The sequence below is a fragment of the Terrapene carolina genome, unplaced genomic scaffold, assembly GCF_002925995.2.
Source record: "Terrapene carolina triunguis isolate 2854851 unplaced genomic scaffold, T_m_triunguis-2.0 Scaffold85, whole genome shotgun sequence".
NCBI classification, from domain to species: Eukaryota; Metazoa; Chordata; order Testudines; family Emydidae; genus Terrapene; species Terrapene triunguis.
This window is the reverse complement of record NW_020664436.1, coordinates 19,215,388-19,231,135: the sequence shown is the minus strand read 5'-3', so window position 1 is coordinate 19,231,135 and position 15,748 is coordinate 19,215,388. Positions and strand designations below refer to the sequence as shown.

Here is a 15,748-nt window from a genome sequence, read left to right as displayed (position 1 = left end):
AGTCGTCTCTTTTCCATGCTGGAAAGTCCCAGTCTTATTAATCGCTCCTCATATGGCAGCAGTTCCATACCCCTAATCATTTTTGTTGCCCTTTTCTGAACCATTTCCAATTCCAGTATATATTTTTTGAGATGGGATGACCACATCTTTGCGCAGTATTCAAGAGGTGGGTGTACCATGGATTAATATACAGGCAATATGATATTTTCTGTCTTCTTATCTATCCCTTTCCTAATGATTCCCAACATTCTGTTTGCTTTTTTGACTGCCGCTGCACATTGAGTGGATGTTTTCAGAGAACTATCCACAATGACTCCAAGATCTCTTTCTTGTGTGGTAACAGCCAATTTAGACCCCCTCATTTTTTATGTATAGTTAGGATTATGTTTTCCAATGTGCATTACTTTGCATTTATCAACACTGAATTTCATCTGCCATTTTGTTGCCCAGTCACCTAGGTCTGAGAGATCCTTTTGTAGCTCTTCATAGTCTGCCTGGGACTTAACTATCTTGAGTGCTTTTGTATCATCTGCAAATTTTGCCACCTCACTGATTCCCCCAAACAGGAGTGTTAAAATGCTGTATAGTAAGTCATGCTGAGAAGATGATTTGTGTGTAGAACAATGAAATGTTAGACTATAAATTGATCTTATGAATACAAATTGATTGACAGAAGCCAGTGATTAGATATAATTGATACAGTTGCCAGACAAAGCTAATTAATTAACAAAAGAAATCCATTTTGATAACTGTTGAGACTACATAAATTTCATGTGAGTATGTGTTGCTGATAAGTTATTAAAATGTATTTTTATAGTTGGACAGAAAACTGATTGGGACATTTTGTGTTTTACATTTACCATCATCATGATGCTGTTTGTGCCTCCTATAAATTAGTTCAGATTGTGTGATGTCTTCATTACAAACCTCTGTTTTCAAAAAGTTCTATCATTCATATTCCAGCAATCATGCCGTACTTACCCTTCCTCTTAGCTCCTATTTGTCATGATTATTTGAAAAAATAAGACTTCAGTTGACTATAGCGAAATTAAAGGAGGGTCAAAAAGGGAAGATGGAGGGAGAATAGATTAGGGCTTATACAACTTAAAATAGTTGCAAAATTTAAAACATTTTAATTCCAATCTATTGTTTTACAGCATTTACAAGCACAGAAAAGCATCTACAGATCATGGGCAATAAATTGAACAAGACATTATTTTCAAAATAACTATTAGTATATTGGTGTAGGAGTCTTTGTTAGACTGTAGGGTTCTTCCCTTTATGTCTCCAATTGTTACTTAAGTGAATTATGCAGTTGGTACCTCACAAGGGTATTATGAGGCTTGCTTAATGTTTGCAAAGCCTTTTAGGATCTTAGGATAAAAAAGGTGAGTTAATATTGTATTCTCACTCTCTAGTCCAGGGAGATACAAGAAAATATCCGGATTAGTTAAACTGTCTGAATTCAATGTTTTTGTTGTTTTCCCATGTCAGTTGGCAGGTCTTTAGTATGTATAATTTCTGTGAAACCAGAACTGTGTTTTCTGACAGACCAACATACCTTTGTGACCAAAATGGTACATGTTTTATCTGCGCTCATGGTGAAAAAAATCTCACCTGTTAATCAGCCTGTTTTATCTCTCTGTTTAACTGGCTGTTCAGTTTAACAGACTCCTTATGAAAGAAGGTCTTAACAAAATAATAGGCTGATCCAGTTCTGCTGTGCTGCATCTTATTTAATGGTTTACCCACATACAGGTGGACTGAACTACAGGCAGCAGTAGTGGAGAGCAAGTGACTGTACTGATAGAATCTTAACCAGCCCACCAGTGAGAATATTCACATAAAATAAAAATTTAGAATGAAGACTCAGTTTCAGCTCTTTTATGTCTGTTGGCAGATCTTAAGAGCTATGAGTTACATGACAGGTTAAAAAAAAAAGCAGCAACAGCTTGTTAATGTTGGGTAAGTGATTTATTCTGTACTCTAACCATCAGCATAGCAGTATTTCAATTTACTTTAAAAAAAAATCAGGCTATATTAACTAGCTGCTTTTTTTAAGTCACCAGTTCCAAAATTACTGTATGAGATTTTCCTAGCACTATTTCAGTGATTTGCATAATACTTTATTAATGCTTTGAAGCATCTTTATGACATAGAGGGCACAGTAAAAACAATCTGGAATAACTGTCACTGAAAATTGATTTCTTGTGCAGTATCAGCAGAAGTGAACTAAAGATTAAAACATAGATGTGGGGGTGTTCTGTTTGGCCCTTTGAGGGTCTGATTACTGTCGAATTCAAATTAAATGCATGCTATGATACCCATTTTTGCATTGAGGCCTGTTATACTTTTTATCAGAAATCACATTTAAAGACTTTTAAGAAAGACGTAATGAGTGAACATAGCTCATCTTGTGACGATAACAGTTTACAGGAGAGGCCCACCATCCAATTCTCCCTATAGACTGTAATAGTGTCTCTGGTACAAACAAGATAAAGACACAGGACTAAAAGTTAGGAGTTCTGGATTCTATTACAAAGTCTACAATAAACTTCTTTTTGACACTGATCAAGTAGTAGGGACAAATAATTTCTTCTACCTTTTTTCTTTTACTGAAAATACATGTGATTTCCCCCCCCCCCATTTCCTGGCAATAAGTCCTCATAGTTTGATTAGATTAATGATTGGGGTTTTTTTTAAGCATTCATGATTTTTTACATCATTTGTAATGTCTGTAAGGTAGACACTTCAGTCCAGTGAAATAGTCTCTTCAACAGTTTGATGATCTCCTCCTAGCAATGGTCAGTGAAATCACAACTAATACAACCAATACAATTTCTGTCCCCTCTTCAGCCCTATAGTCAAGGAAATGTCAAGAAATGTTCAAATTTGCCTATCATAGGCTTTCGATGACCTTCCCTAAAAATGATAGATCGTTAGCCAGGTTGTTAATGTCAAGAGTTGGTTCTTGAGCATGGGCCTCACAATACTACTTTGAATGCTATTGGAATTCAGTACCCATGTAGGGAAACATTGACAGAGTGGGAAATGCATAGAAATAATGCTAATGGGGAAACAATAAAATAACACAGACACCTTCAAGGTTCATTATATTGACAGTTTTCAGAGCTCTACTTACGGTGTTTCCTATTCAAGCCATAGGAAGCTGAGGGCTGGAGGGATAGTCTAGTGGCCAGGAGAATCCAGAGTTCAGTTCCATGCTCAGCTATAGACTTCCTGTGTTTCTATTTGGAAGCCACTTAATCTGCACTGTGCCTCAGTTCTTCATCTGTAAAACAAGGATATCCTTCCTTACCTCCCAGGATGTAGATATCTATTCATAATTGTGAGATGCTTAGATACTGTGATGGGGGGGCCATGTAGTACCTAGATAGATATCAGCTTTAATCTCCGCACTGCTTTAAGCATGCGAAGAAATGCCACAATATGTATATTAAAGCTTTTTTGGATGTAAGTAATTCTCAGTCACTTACACATCCAATGACACATGTTACTACCTAATGAAATGGACTTTTTCAGTCACTCTAGGTTTAGTTAAATAGAAACCAAAGCTAAGTTTCTGTGCATTATTTCCATGCATTATTCTTATAACTTAGATCTTAGCTGGATTATTAATATTTGTATTTCTGTGGTTTTATCAGTGGATACAGTAGTTTTCCTATGTAATATCTGTTAGTGTTTTCTCAGTGAAATATGTGATAATTAAAAAAAAAAAAATCACCAATTGCACATTCTACATTGTTTGACAGTTACCAGTTGTCAAGTGGATACAAGCCTGCTCCCATGGATCTGAGCTTTATCAAGTTGACCCCCTCTCAAGAAGCCATGGTGGATAAACTAGCAGAGAATGCTCATAATGTGTGGGCAAGGGACCGTATCAGGCAGGGTTGGACATATGGTATCCAGCAGGTAAGAGCAAACTTGGACACTTGAAAGTTCAGCCACATATTGAGGTATTGTACAATTGAATTTGGGATATGAGGTTAGAGGAAGCCACTGACAAAATGTTAGCCTCTCAGTCAAGCGGGCAAACCATTGGCATCTGTGTTTACATTGTTAATAAATATAGCTAAGCTTGCCAGCAATAAATGATTTACTCTCTACAAGTAGAGTAATCTCTATGGTAGCCATAATGAAATGTGTGGTGTGTCTTTGCGTGCTCTGGACAGCTACCTTGGGGAAAGGGATGTGGCATTTCTTTGTGTGTTGTCTAAAGCATATAGATTAAGTCTTGGGCTCCCCTCTGCCTCTGAAATGCTGTCCTCTGAGCCCTTTAGGAAGTGTAGGCAGTCATTTACAGTAGGAAAATAATTTACATATCCTCATCCGGGAGACTCAATTTTTCTTTAAAGCCCCCAGGTAGCAACATTGTAAACTTCTACTAATTCCCCTGCAATATGCATCATCTCTGGTCTAGGAGACCACCGTTAAGGGTTGGAGGGTAATTCAGTCTCCATGGCCCATCCAAATTTTTGCTCCTTCACTGAGGCTAGCAACCTGGGTTTCAAGTGCCAGTTCTGGTGGTGAGTTTTTGCTATGTGTCAGGAGTGAGTAAAAATAAAGCATGGTAGATTGTTAGCAGCAAAATTCAAGATCTCTAGCTGTTCTATACAAAGATAAATAAATATAAAAATCCCATTGATGTACAATGTAATCTACTGCGGTAACTATTAACATTTTCAGGACAACCACTGTATCAGTTTTCTATTGTGGACCACATCCACCAACGCTTTAGTGATTATTTGTGAATTCAAACTAGGACAGGTATTTTCACTTTTGCCAAAGAATGTACAGTAGCATTTCGCAGTGAAACTATAGAAAAATCCACCCTCTGGGAAAAAGTTGGAGTTTTCATGGATTTGTGCTGGGCGGGGAAAAGACATTTTTAAAGGAAAACAGCTTTTTTGCAGGAACACAACTGTTTTCTGCCTGCAAAATCTGCATTTTGGTTTTGTCAAGAATTCAGTTTATATAGTGCAGTTCGGTACATCTTGAATTTTGTTTGACATGCAAGAACAAAACTAATTCTGTGTGCAATGCTTTCCTGTCAATAAACAACCTGCTGTTTTTACGGTTTTATTTAAGTGAATCACTAAATTTCATTCATCACATTTGACAGACTATTTATGTTGAAGAAATATGCTACATATCATTTCCAGCACCCTCAATTAGTGTATCTCATTAGATATCTTTCATTTTGGGGCTTTGCAAGTCATTGTATAAACCTATCTTCCATATTTGGGCATAAGCAGCTTGTGAACTAACAACAAATATATTTGTTTACATTTGGATATTTTTAATATGGGCTCTGATATTCTTTGTATAGACATTCAGGGCCATATTCAGCATTGGTGAAATTCCATCGTGTACTTTACATTCACAGATGCAGTGTTAATGCAGACATTTTAAAGTGCCTTTATGTTCCTGATAGAGAGTTGGCTTAATGGACTATGGGAGAAATAGTTCCCTACGTTGCCATATAGGAGAAGCGGACACATGTCTTTTCTATCCACAATTTCACATGTAGTTTTTGTGAAGGCAGTGCATTCATTGCCTAGAATGAAGGAAAGCTTCTTAATGCTCACCTGCAACATCACTGGCAAATTATAGAATGCTATCAGTGATTTCCAGGTTGCATCCCATAATTTCATCTTCTGCCAGAATCCAAATGGTTGCAGTTTGTGGCCTTGAAATTGAGAGGATTTAAAGTCAGTGAAAAATGGGGGTATTCTTATAGCTTTGGTAGAATCATTGGTAGTTTTGCTGTGCCTAAAATCAAATGTGGTAATGCATATACAATGGACCAGTTAATAACAAGTTAAGAACACAATAGATCAAAAATGTATGTTTATATTTGCTAATTAACACAGTGGTTTAAACTGTAATGTATTAGCAAAATATAGACCCACAATCCAAGGTAAATTAGGTGTAAAGGTTGAGGTTCCTTAGGCCTTGAGAGCAATTGAGCTTACTTTGTACATCTGAATTTCTGTAGAATGACTAATTTTGCCAACCTTATTACAATGAACTTTGCAACCAAATTATATACTCTTCGAATTACTGAGATACCTAGTGATAATGAGGCCAGCTAAGAATTTCTTAAATGTTATCAGGTTGGGTTGGGGAGGAGAGGAAAGAAGCAGAGCAGGAATGGGTGGTAGATACAGTTTCTTTGCATTATTCAGATTATTCATTTGTACAGGCTCTCTTTGCGTTTCTGTTTTTGTGCCCATGTGTAGCTATGGAAGGCTCCACTTTGTAAAGAATAGATGTGGTACGGCACTTATTCCTCATAAGTAGAGCTGACTGGAGGATGACAATTTCATTTAGCAGTAACTTTAGAGGTTTCAAAAATTGTTTTTGTCCCAGATTGGAACAAAACCAAAACCTTCTCATTTAATTCTGTCATACACATAACATAGCTGCTAACTGATATCTGTGCTAATATGTGCTTCTGCTTAGCTTTCACACTGGGTTGTACCATGGGCTACATTTTGTCATCTCATCATGTTACTGTGACATGTTACAGTACTGCATAAGGTAATGTGATGGTATGCACAGTGAGATCAAATAGTTCTGTGGAATAGTCTGCCAGGGGAAGGAAAACTCATTGCTTGGAGAGATTTGAAAGTTGATTGGACTAATTATTGGAAAATATATTATACTGAACAATTGTGCTGGGAGATGGACTAAATTATATAGTTGGCCTTTTCTATCTCTAATTTCTAAAATTCTGTGATTCTAAAACTGCTACAAATTAAAGGGATACTGTCAAGTAGTTTACATTCCAAACATAACCTATTTTTTTTATTATAATGTGGAGGGGAAATGCCCTCCAGATTCTACATATCGTCTCCTAACTTCACCACTGCTTACAAGGAAATTTTTAACAAATGATAGCACTGTTTATGCATGACTGTACCCAGTATTTTTGTTGTGCTGCTGCAGAGCCAACCAGCCAGCCAGCAGAGGGAGCACAAGTTAACTAATAAATCCTGTTCCCAGAACTGTGCTGACATCAATGCTGACACTGATCACAAACAAGTAAGTACTGTAAATAAGTCAGAGCCACATTAGCTTGTGCTTCATAAATAAGGCAGGAGGCACAAATGAGTGTTTATGAAATGAAAAAGGACAAAACAAGTAGGAAAAATATAATTTTTTTATCCTATGGAAAGGTAGTGAATATCAATGGTAAGTGAAAAACAAATGTGTGTATATATATATATAAACATACTTGACAGTGTCCCTTTAAGGAAGAACATGTTTGCTCTCAGATTGATCATTTTCTCTGAACTGAGGGAGTTCTTTGTGACCTGAATAGGTAAGGCAAACAGGACAAAATAGATCTCTGGTAAACTCAGTAAAAGTAATTAGGATTGTACTATGGGTCATTTTATCCCTATCTGTCTACGGTGTTTGACGTAGGAGATGTCATAATTCATTGTCCCAAGTGTCTTTAAGTACTTCACCATCTCTCTAACTTCAAACCATATTTGTGATGAAACTGATTAAAAATAAACTTATTTCAGTTTGTAAGGGTGCATTTATGTCTAAATCCTACTGAAAAAATGGGCTCTTGTAATGTTGTCCCTAATCTTGCAATATTTGGTGCTTTTCCTAACTTCCTAGACTCTGGAGTCATGTGAATATAGATGGTCTTCAGTTTTCATTTAAAAAAAAGAATAGGTTTCTGGCCCTTGTTGCAGAGATTAGATGGAAAACATGTATCCTAATGGTTCAAACGTCAGAGGGCAAAAGAACTCAAAATACATTATTTTTAAAATCTCATGATATTTAAGCCAGTCTGATGGTGTTTTGGGGACTGACTCATGATTATCAAATACTTGGGGTTTGTAATATTGGGTTCTCTCTGCTGGAGTTGGAGGGTGGGAGACAGAATCTATCCTGCAGAGCCCTGAGCTATGCTCGAAGGGTATATCTACACTGCAATTATACACTTGGGCTTGCAGGGCTCGGTCTCAGACTCAGGGGCTGTTTAATTGCAGTGTAGATGTTTCAGCTCGGGCTGCAGCCCAACCCCTGAAACCCTCCCCCCCCCATAGGAGCCTAGAGCTCAGGCTCCATCACAAGCCTGAATATCTGTACCACAATTCAACAACCTTGAGCCCTGCGAGTCTGATTCAGCTGGCACAGGCCAACCATGGGCTTTTAATTGCAGTGTAAACATACTCTAGGTCAACTATAACAGCCTACACAGTTGTTACTCTCTCCTGCTCCATGCTCCACATAGTTTAGCCACATACTTATGGGTATACTTGCTATGGCCTGACCCTTCTCCAGTACACCATACCTCTAAGACCTTTCTCTGCACTAGCACAAATGGATGCTCATGACGTAGAGCTCTGTAGCATGCTCGGGGCTGCTGATAGCTCCTGTGTTGGCTCTTTGTAGCTTGATGCCCTTGCGGAGCAGTACTACACTAGTTCTGCTCCCTTTTTGGATCTCTGGGCCCACCAGGCTACTTGCCACTCTAAAGTGCAAGAGGCCTGGGGCTCACCAGCCCTGTTCACTCGGTCCCACCTGTGCCGTAATTAGCTGCCTATCAGCCTAAAGGGGCTGGATTACTTGTCGCCAGATGACAGCCTGAAACACCTGGGCCTCATGAAGGGGCTGAGAAAACTCAACTCAATTTGAAGGAGAAACCATTGGGAGTAGGGTCTGGAAGCACTCCAGTGAAGTAGTCTGGGAGTCAGTGCTCTATCTCAGAGCCAGACACACTCAAAGGTAACATAGAAGGAACGGAGAACTGACCCCAGAGGGCAGGCTGAAGGGGAGCCCAAGCAGGGAGGAAGAACCTTTTGTTTCTTTGGGATTTTTAATTGTTTTTTTGTTACCCAAATACGGGATTAAACTCAGAGTGACCCTGCCAGAGGTCTTGAGCCATGGGAATCCCCGAGAGAGAAAAACTCTGGTGAGGGGAAACTGAGGCAGTGAACACCTACAGCCCCCTTTATGGCCACTGGGGTGGGGGTACAGGGCAGGCATGCCTATAACAAGTAGGATTTAGGCCACATTCATGTTATAATTAGAGACACTGGGTTCAGTTATATACACTATGTTGTACATGTAGCTTTTTTTTTTTTTTTTTTTTTAAGTGTGACCTTAAAGACAGTAGAAATGGTACATTACTTCATCTAATAACTTTGCAGCAAGGCATCCTTCTCATTCTTCAGGCTGATTATGTTTTGTTGCAGAAGGACCCCAGATATTGAAAACACTACTTCACAAAAATTGGAGTGCTAGAAAACAGTTATTAAAAAGTAGTTTTCATGAAATAAATTCTTGCTAACTTATGTAGATAGGACATTTTTTTTAAGTTGATATGAAGCATAGGTTACCATGTTCCCGTGTATAGTAGGAAAAATTACCCATGGTAGATAACAGGTGTCAGCTGTGGGTTTGCATGAAGACAGGGTCAAACCATTTTCAGTCACATACAGTATATAAAATATTCTAAACCACTGTTTGATCTGGAGTTGGCCAACCCTGTGCTGGTCTGACCAAACTTCCCTCCTGTTGAGACAAGAAGGGGGAATTAATAGAACACACAGGTGAATGAAACGTAGGAAAAAACCTCCAACTCAAAATTTGTCACTTATTTTTCTTTTAAACTGTGAAAATTGATTTTGCTTTATTAAGGTATACAGAGGTGTGTTTTCTAAAAATTACTAGCATTGCATTACTTTACATTTTACATTATTTATAGTGCCATTATTTATACTGCTGTATTTGTAACTTACTTTAGTTAGAAACCAACGGGGGCTAGTCCTGCATCCTGTACTCATGTGCATCTCCCACTAAAGGTAATGGGAGCAGCAGACATAGCTCCAAAAGCAGAATTTAGCCTCTAAAGTGGAATTTAGGAATAGGGTTTCTTTTTTGAGGTGAATACATCTGAGACACTTTTCAACAGAATTAGCTATAACTTTGGCAAGACTTTAATTAGAACACCACTTCCCATGGCTTTGAAAAAAATCATATCTTAATTTAGTTTATGGTTAAAGGAAAACGGCCATTATAAATATCAACCCCCAAGACCTCTAAACAACAATGTGTCATATTTATGGCACAGGCATTGAAAAGACAAAAAGCTAATTAATTCCTTTGAATAGGAGTATCATGTCCTCCTCCCTCACGTGGTGTTTAGATATTTTGGTGATGAGGAGGAGGTATATATAACTAGCTAGATGGATACCGAGATACATAGAATTCTAGTGCCGTGACACCACAAGAGGAACAGAGGCAGTCATTGGCTTCTACTGGGAAAAAATGATGCAGCTGATACTTACGTATCTTCTAAAAATACAAATGTATTCACACTCCTTTTTTGCTGTTTTGTTAGATCAGTAAGATGTTCTGTAAGGGCCAAATTCTGTTATAAGATTACAATATAAAACAGTAAATTCATGTTAGTAAGAGTAGAAAAAGTGGTAAGTCTCAGAAGTGGAATGAATTGCCCAGATAGCATCATAAAAAGACAGATGACATATATGCCATGTCTTGGAAGTGTAGAGTGGTATTTGAAGATCAAACATGACCAACGGTGGCAGTGACAATACCATTTGTATACAGATACCATATATAGGAATTATATGACTAAACAAATTTCAGAACCAAGGCAATATAGTAATTACAATAACACCATACATTGTGGGCAAACTGGCATGGTGAACTAGAATATTTCTAAATGTGGAGTGTAGGGCACATGTATTACTCTGAACCAGAAAGCTTTTTTGTATTGTGCAAATAAACTACTCAGTTTTCATTCGGTATGCTGTGCACAGGCCTAATGTGCCATGGTTGTGATAGAATTGCAGACAATCATGCCAATGGGGATTAGTATAGAAACTGCATAGACACCAATTGTGCCACAGGCAGGACACGTGGGAGAAGCTCGTGTATAATCATGTCACAGTAATGGAGTGCAGGTTCAAGGTACTATTCTGTGTGAACCCCTGGGGTGAATTTGTAACTGGGTTACACACCTTTTGCAGGACTGTGTCTCTTTGGATCATATGTGGAGAAATGCATTTTCTGAGCAGGATCATTTATCCCAGTACTTCTCTTCTATAGTACTAATATTGCCTGCTAAAGGACTATTAGTGGGGACATTACTCAAGATATCTGGGAGCAGGATCCTATTTATGCAATAGTTGAATGCAATCATACCCCATTTAACCAAGTTCCATGCCATGTCTCCTGCAAATTCCATGCCACAATTTACAACTACTTGTGATGAGTAAGGGGAGAGGCTTAATAGCCAGACTGCTATAGCATCTATCATACTGCTTACACTTGCAGTTAGTCAAAATCATTGACTTTCCTTAATGTGTTCTTCAACAGGGATGAGGGTATTGAAAGAGCAGTTTAGACAAGGTCTTGAGTAGGGAGCTAAACACAAGATTAATAGATTCCAAGGCCAGAAAGGACCACTGTGATCATCTAGTCTGCCCTCCTGAGTAATACAGGCCATAGAACTCCCCCCAGATAATTCTCAAAGCATATCTTCAAAAAAAAAATCCAATCTTGATTTAAAAATTGTCAGTTATGGAGAATCCACCATGACCCTTGGTAAATTGTTCCAATGGTGAAAATGTTAAACATTTGCATTATTTCCAGTCTGAATTTGTCTAGCTTCAGCTTCCAGTTATTGGATCACGTTATACCTTTCTCTGACATAATGAAGAGCCCACTATTAAATACTTGTTCTATATATAGGTACCTACAGACTATAATCAAGTCATCCCTTAACCTTCTCTTTGTTAAGTTAAACAGATTGAGCTCCTTGAGTCTATCACTATAAGAAATAGTTTTTAATCATTCTCATGGCTCTTCTCTGAACCCTTTCCAATTTACCAACATCCTTCTTGAATTGTGGGTATCAGAACTGGAAACAGTACTCTAATTGTGGTTGCACCAGTGCCAAATGAAGAGGTATTGCATAGTACTTTATTGGAATAGCTCCTCTGATACTGAACAGAATCCACTTCCAAGAGAATTTTCCTTAAATTCAGTGATAGAAGGTGACTGCTAATCATTTATTGATCCATATGTTGTCAGCATCCATGGCTATGAGAACAAAATAATTAGGTCCCCTGTGGAAAACATATTTATAAATACCTGATGTTCTAAATCACTTAACTTGTGACCATGTCAATTGCTTATCCATGTCTTTCCAATATTCCTTCTATTACATGCTTTCTATGGTTGTTCCTTTTATTTCCTCTTCTTTGAGAAGCACTGTAATGTGTGTCTAGTTGTCTGTCTTCTCCTTAAACCACTTAGATGATGACCTGCACTTCTGTTGAACTCCACAACAGTGTCCAAGCACAACAAGGCATAGGTTCATTAACCTAATTGCATACCATGCTCATAAGTTGTTTCATACCTTGCAGCATTGAAAGCTGTGTTATTGCATGTCATTACGGAAGATGTTTAGTAGGGGATAATATAGGAAAATGGCACTTTGTTGTTGATTTACCTCTAAAGTGCACAACTCAGTGTGAGATTCCTTTTGGATCCTTTAAATAGTTGCTTTCCTTACAGCTGCTTGTGCAAACTGGCCGTTTAACTCTGTTATTCTGTGCTGCTACGGGCAATGCTCTGTGGATGCTTCTGCGGCCTGACTCCCTCACATACTATCTTTTATCTTTTATCATTTCTCATACCAAGTCTCTTTATATATGATGTGCCCTCACTGGATCATTTATCTGTTCTGTGTGCCTGCCACATACCTATAACATGCATGTATGCACATATACACCTTACTATCTCTTTCAACTGTGAAGGGTTGATGGGCCTGATCCTTTTGTTTCTAATGGGAGTTTTAACAGCCTCTTAGATGGCCCACATTGTTCTTATTTGTGTGCATTTCTTTGGGCCATCCCTTCTGCCTATTTCCTGATAGCTGTCACTGGTATGGAGCATTGTTTGCCTGATATGAGCCTTTAGAACCTACATTTCCACTATATTTGCTCAAACATGTTAATTCATGTCCTCCTATATCTCTCTGCTCTGTTCCCTGCATATAGTTGCAGGTACTTTTCTAGTCCCCATGCTTTTTTCCTTAAGCAATCCAGAATTCAGGTGTAAATTACTAATGTTGTGTTTGATAGAATGATAACTTCCAAAACTGAAAAACACTAACTATATGTAAACGTTAACAAATGTTGTTTAACTCAAACCGTTTGCAGCAGAGAGTTGACAAGAAATTTAGTGGTTTCCCTGAAGAAAACCTACTCATCTCATTTAAATTATTTAAAAAGCAAGTAATTACTAGAAAACCTCTGCACGTAATGCAGTCCTCCAATGGAGAATCAGACTGTCAAATCTGGAAGATTCTAGAAAGAAAATTCACAGGTTAGACCAAATTTTCCCTTCTCTGTCCCAGCAATCTTTACATTACATTAGTCCTTAAGGGAGTAAGGAGGATTGAATTTATGTATAAATTGAAAAGGAACTTAAAGGTTATTGAGGTGCCATGTTCTGCAACACTCATGTACCAAATGATGTGTCTAGAGAAGAGAGGATGTCATCCTTAAAATGGTTTGAGAATGTGTGGATAGAGAGCCACAAAAGGGCTCTTTATAGTTCATCATAAAAAACATCTCTACACCAACAGTGTCACTGCTCCTCTAGCTGAGTGACCTGTAACATTCTTGGGGAGAGCAGCACCTGACATTTTGTGTGTCTGCTTCATATGCTGCTATCACCTTGATGGCACATTTAACATCCAGGTTATGTCGTTTTTATGCTGTGGCTTGTCTTAGTAAGAAAGTACACATGAAAGATCAAATTTCCCTTTTGCACTGAGAATTAATTGAGCCTTTTGGCAGGCAAAAACCACATTTTAGTACACTTAAGAGTCTAGTTACCAGGGTGCTACTGTATCAGATAGCTAGATATGTCATAGCTAATAAGGAAAACAGCCACAAGTATTTGTAGTACCAAAATGTATCTGCTGCTTGAGGATGCAAAATTGTGTGCGAGAGAGTACAGGGGCAAAGCTGAAAAATTCTGAATATTAGAACCATAATAAAATAAAATACTAAGACAATATTTTGTGATATTTTCATTTTCACAATTGTTGGTATCTCCCATTAGTAGAAAGTTCCCAATGTCTTTGGTTTTTGTTCCTATACAATAGTCAACTTATTATGGCAGATTCAACCTTTAACTTTTTTTTAAAAAATTAGTCTCTACACAACTAGCAAGGATATGGAGAGATCTATTGCACTGCTTCTGCCACTGCCAATAGATTCTCTTAAGTGCAGAAGTGAAAATGTAGAGAGGCAATTTAAAATACTTACTAGAATTATCATAATGTATAACTAAATAGACCATATAAGCAACATTTGCAATTGAAATGACCTTAGCAAAGGGAAAAAAAGAATTTTATATTAAAAACAAACTTGAACTCACTTAATAGCTTCATTCCACTGGGAGCAGAGAGCTGCGTTTATCTTATGTTATGCTAACAAAATTCCACAGTAGAGCACCACACTGAGGGAAGGACATTTTCTTACTAGAACTGTAAAATCCAATATTTTCTTTTGGAAAAATATATGCCTTGAGTATTTCACATTAGAAGCAGTCGTTGTTTTAGATTTTGGTGTTGTGACACTTCTGTTCTTCTACATAAAGATAAGAATCTTGTGACTGATCCTGCTTCCATTCCATTCCAATCTTCCACTTTGGGTAGTGCAAGATTGGCACTATTATTATTTATCAAGTATTTATATTATGTCGGCTCCTAGGAGTTTCAGGCATGGACTAGGACACCATTGTGCTGGTTGCTGTGCACAGAGAAGAAAAACATGATCCCCATTCTAAAGAGAGTGCAAAATCTTAGATTGTAAACAATTCATTTCTGTTCTTGATTTTCACACTTGGTGTTGCCTGAACATATTTCCATTAAATTATTTGGTGGAAAATGAAAGAAAATTTACGCCATTAAATGTCAATATTTGTGAATAACTTGCTTCTTTTGAATTCAGTGTCCAAATCGATTTCAAAAACTTCAGTTTCCTCTGCAAGATGCTTGTTGTATGTGTGGTGTTATGCAAGTCTTCATTTCACTTTGTGCAAATCATATTTTTTAAACTGATGCTACTGTACATTTTATCTGTCCTTGCAATTTTATTTGTAAGAAAAATGCTTCATTTTAGCTTGGTCTCTCTGAAACTGCAATGATTTTTAATAACATATCCTTATGTAGGATGTGAAGAATCGAAGAAACCCCCGCCTTGTCCCGTATGCCCTTTTGGATGATCGTACCAAGAAGTCAAACAAAGATAGCCTCCGGGAGGCCGTCCGCACCCTTCTTGGCTACGGTTACAACCTGGAGGCTCCTGATCAAGATCACGGTATTTAATTCAATTTTTTTAATCTCAAGAATCCATGTAATTTTCAATAGGTATTGGTAATGATGTAGGCATATTTATTTGTTATTAAGTTTATTAGGGGTAGGGTTTTTTTAATCCTATTGAACTGTTTCCTGAGCCATTGCAGGGCTGCTGAGGATGACCAAATCCACTGGCTTCAGGCTGTGCCCATCTTTCATTGATGAACAAGCAAAATGTCTATTCCAAATCAGGGAAGTCACTCACTAGCAGCACATGTATTGCCAAGGAAAATTGCCTTAAGCTTCATTTCTTAGAGGTGGCATGAGGTTATTGTCTTCCAGCTCTGATCTTCCTGA

General features: G+C 37.8%; 1 protein-coding gene across 1 annotated transcript in view; it reads left to right on the top strand.

Annotated features, from left to right (window-relative positions):
* The window catches only part of RYR2 (ryanodine receptor 2), a 512,764-nt gene that overhangs the window by 215,680 nt on the left and 281,336 nt on the right, over window positions 1–15,748 (top strand). The window contains exons 26-27 of the mRNA XM_026649522.1: window positions 3,774–3,933; window positions 15,266–15,413. Of these exons, the coding sequence (XP_026505307.1) occupies window positions 3,774–3,933; window positions 15,266–15,413 (308 nt within the window). The remainder of the gene's footprint in view (window positions 1–3,773; window positions 3,934–15,265; window positions 15,414–15,748) is intronic.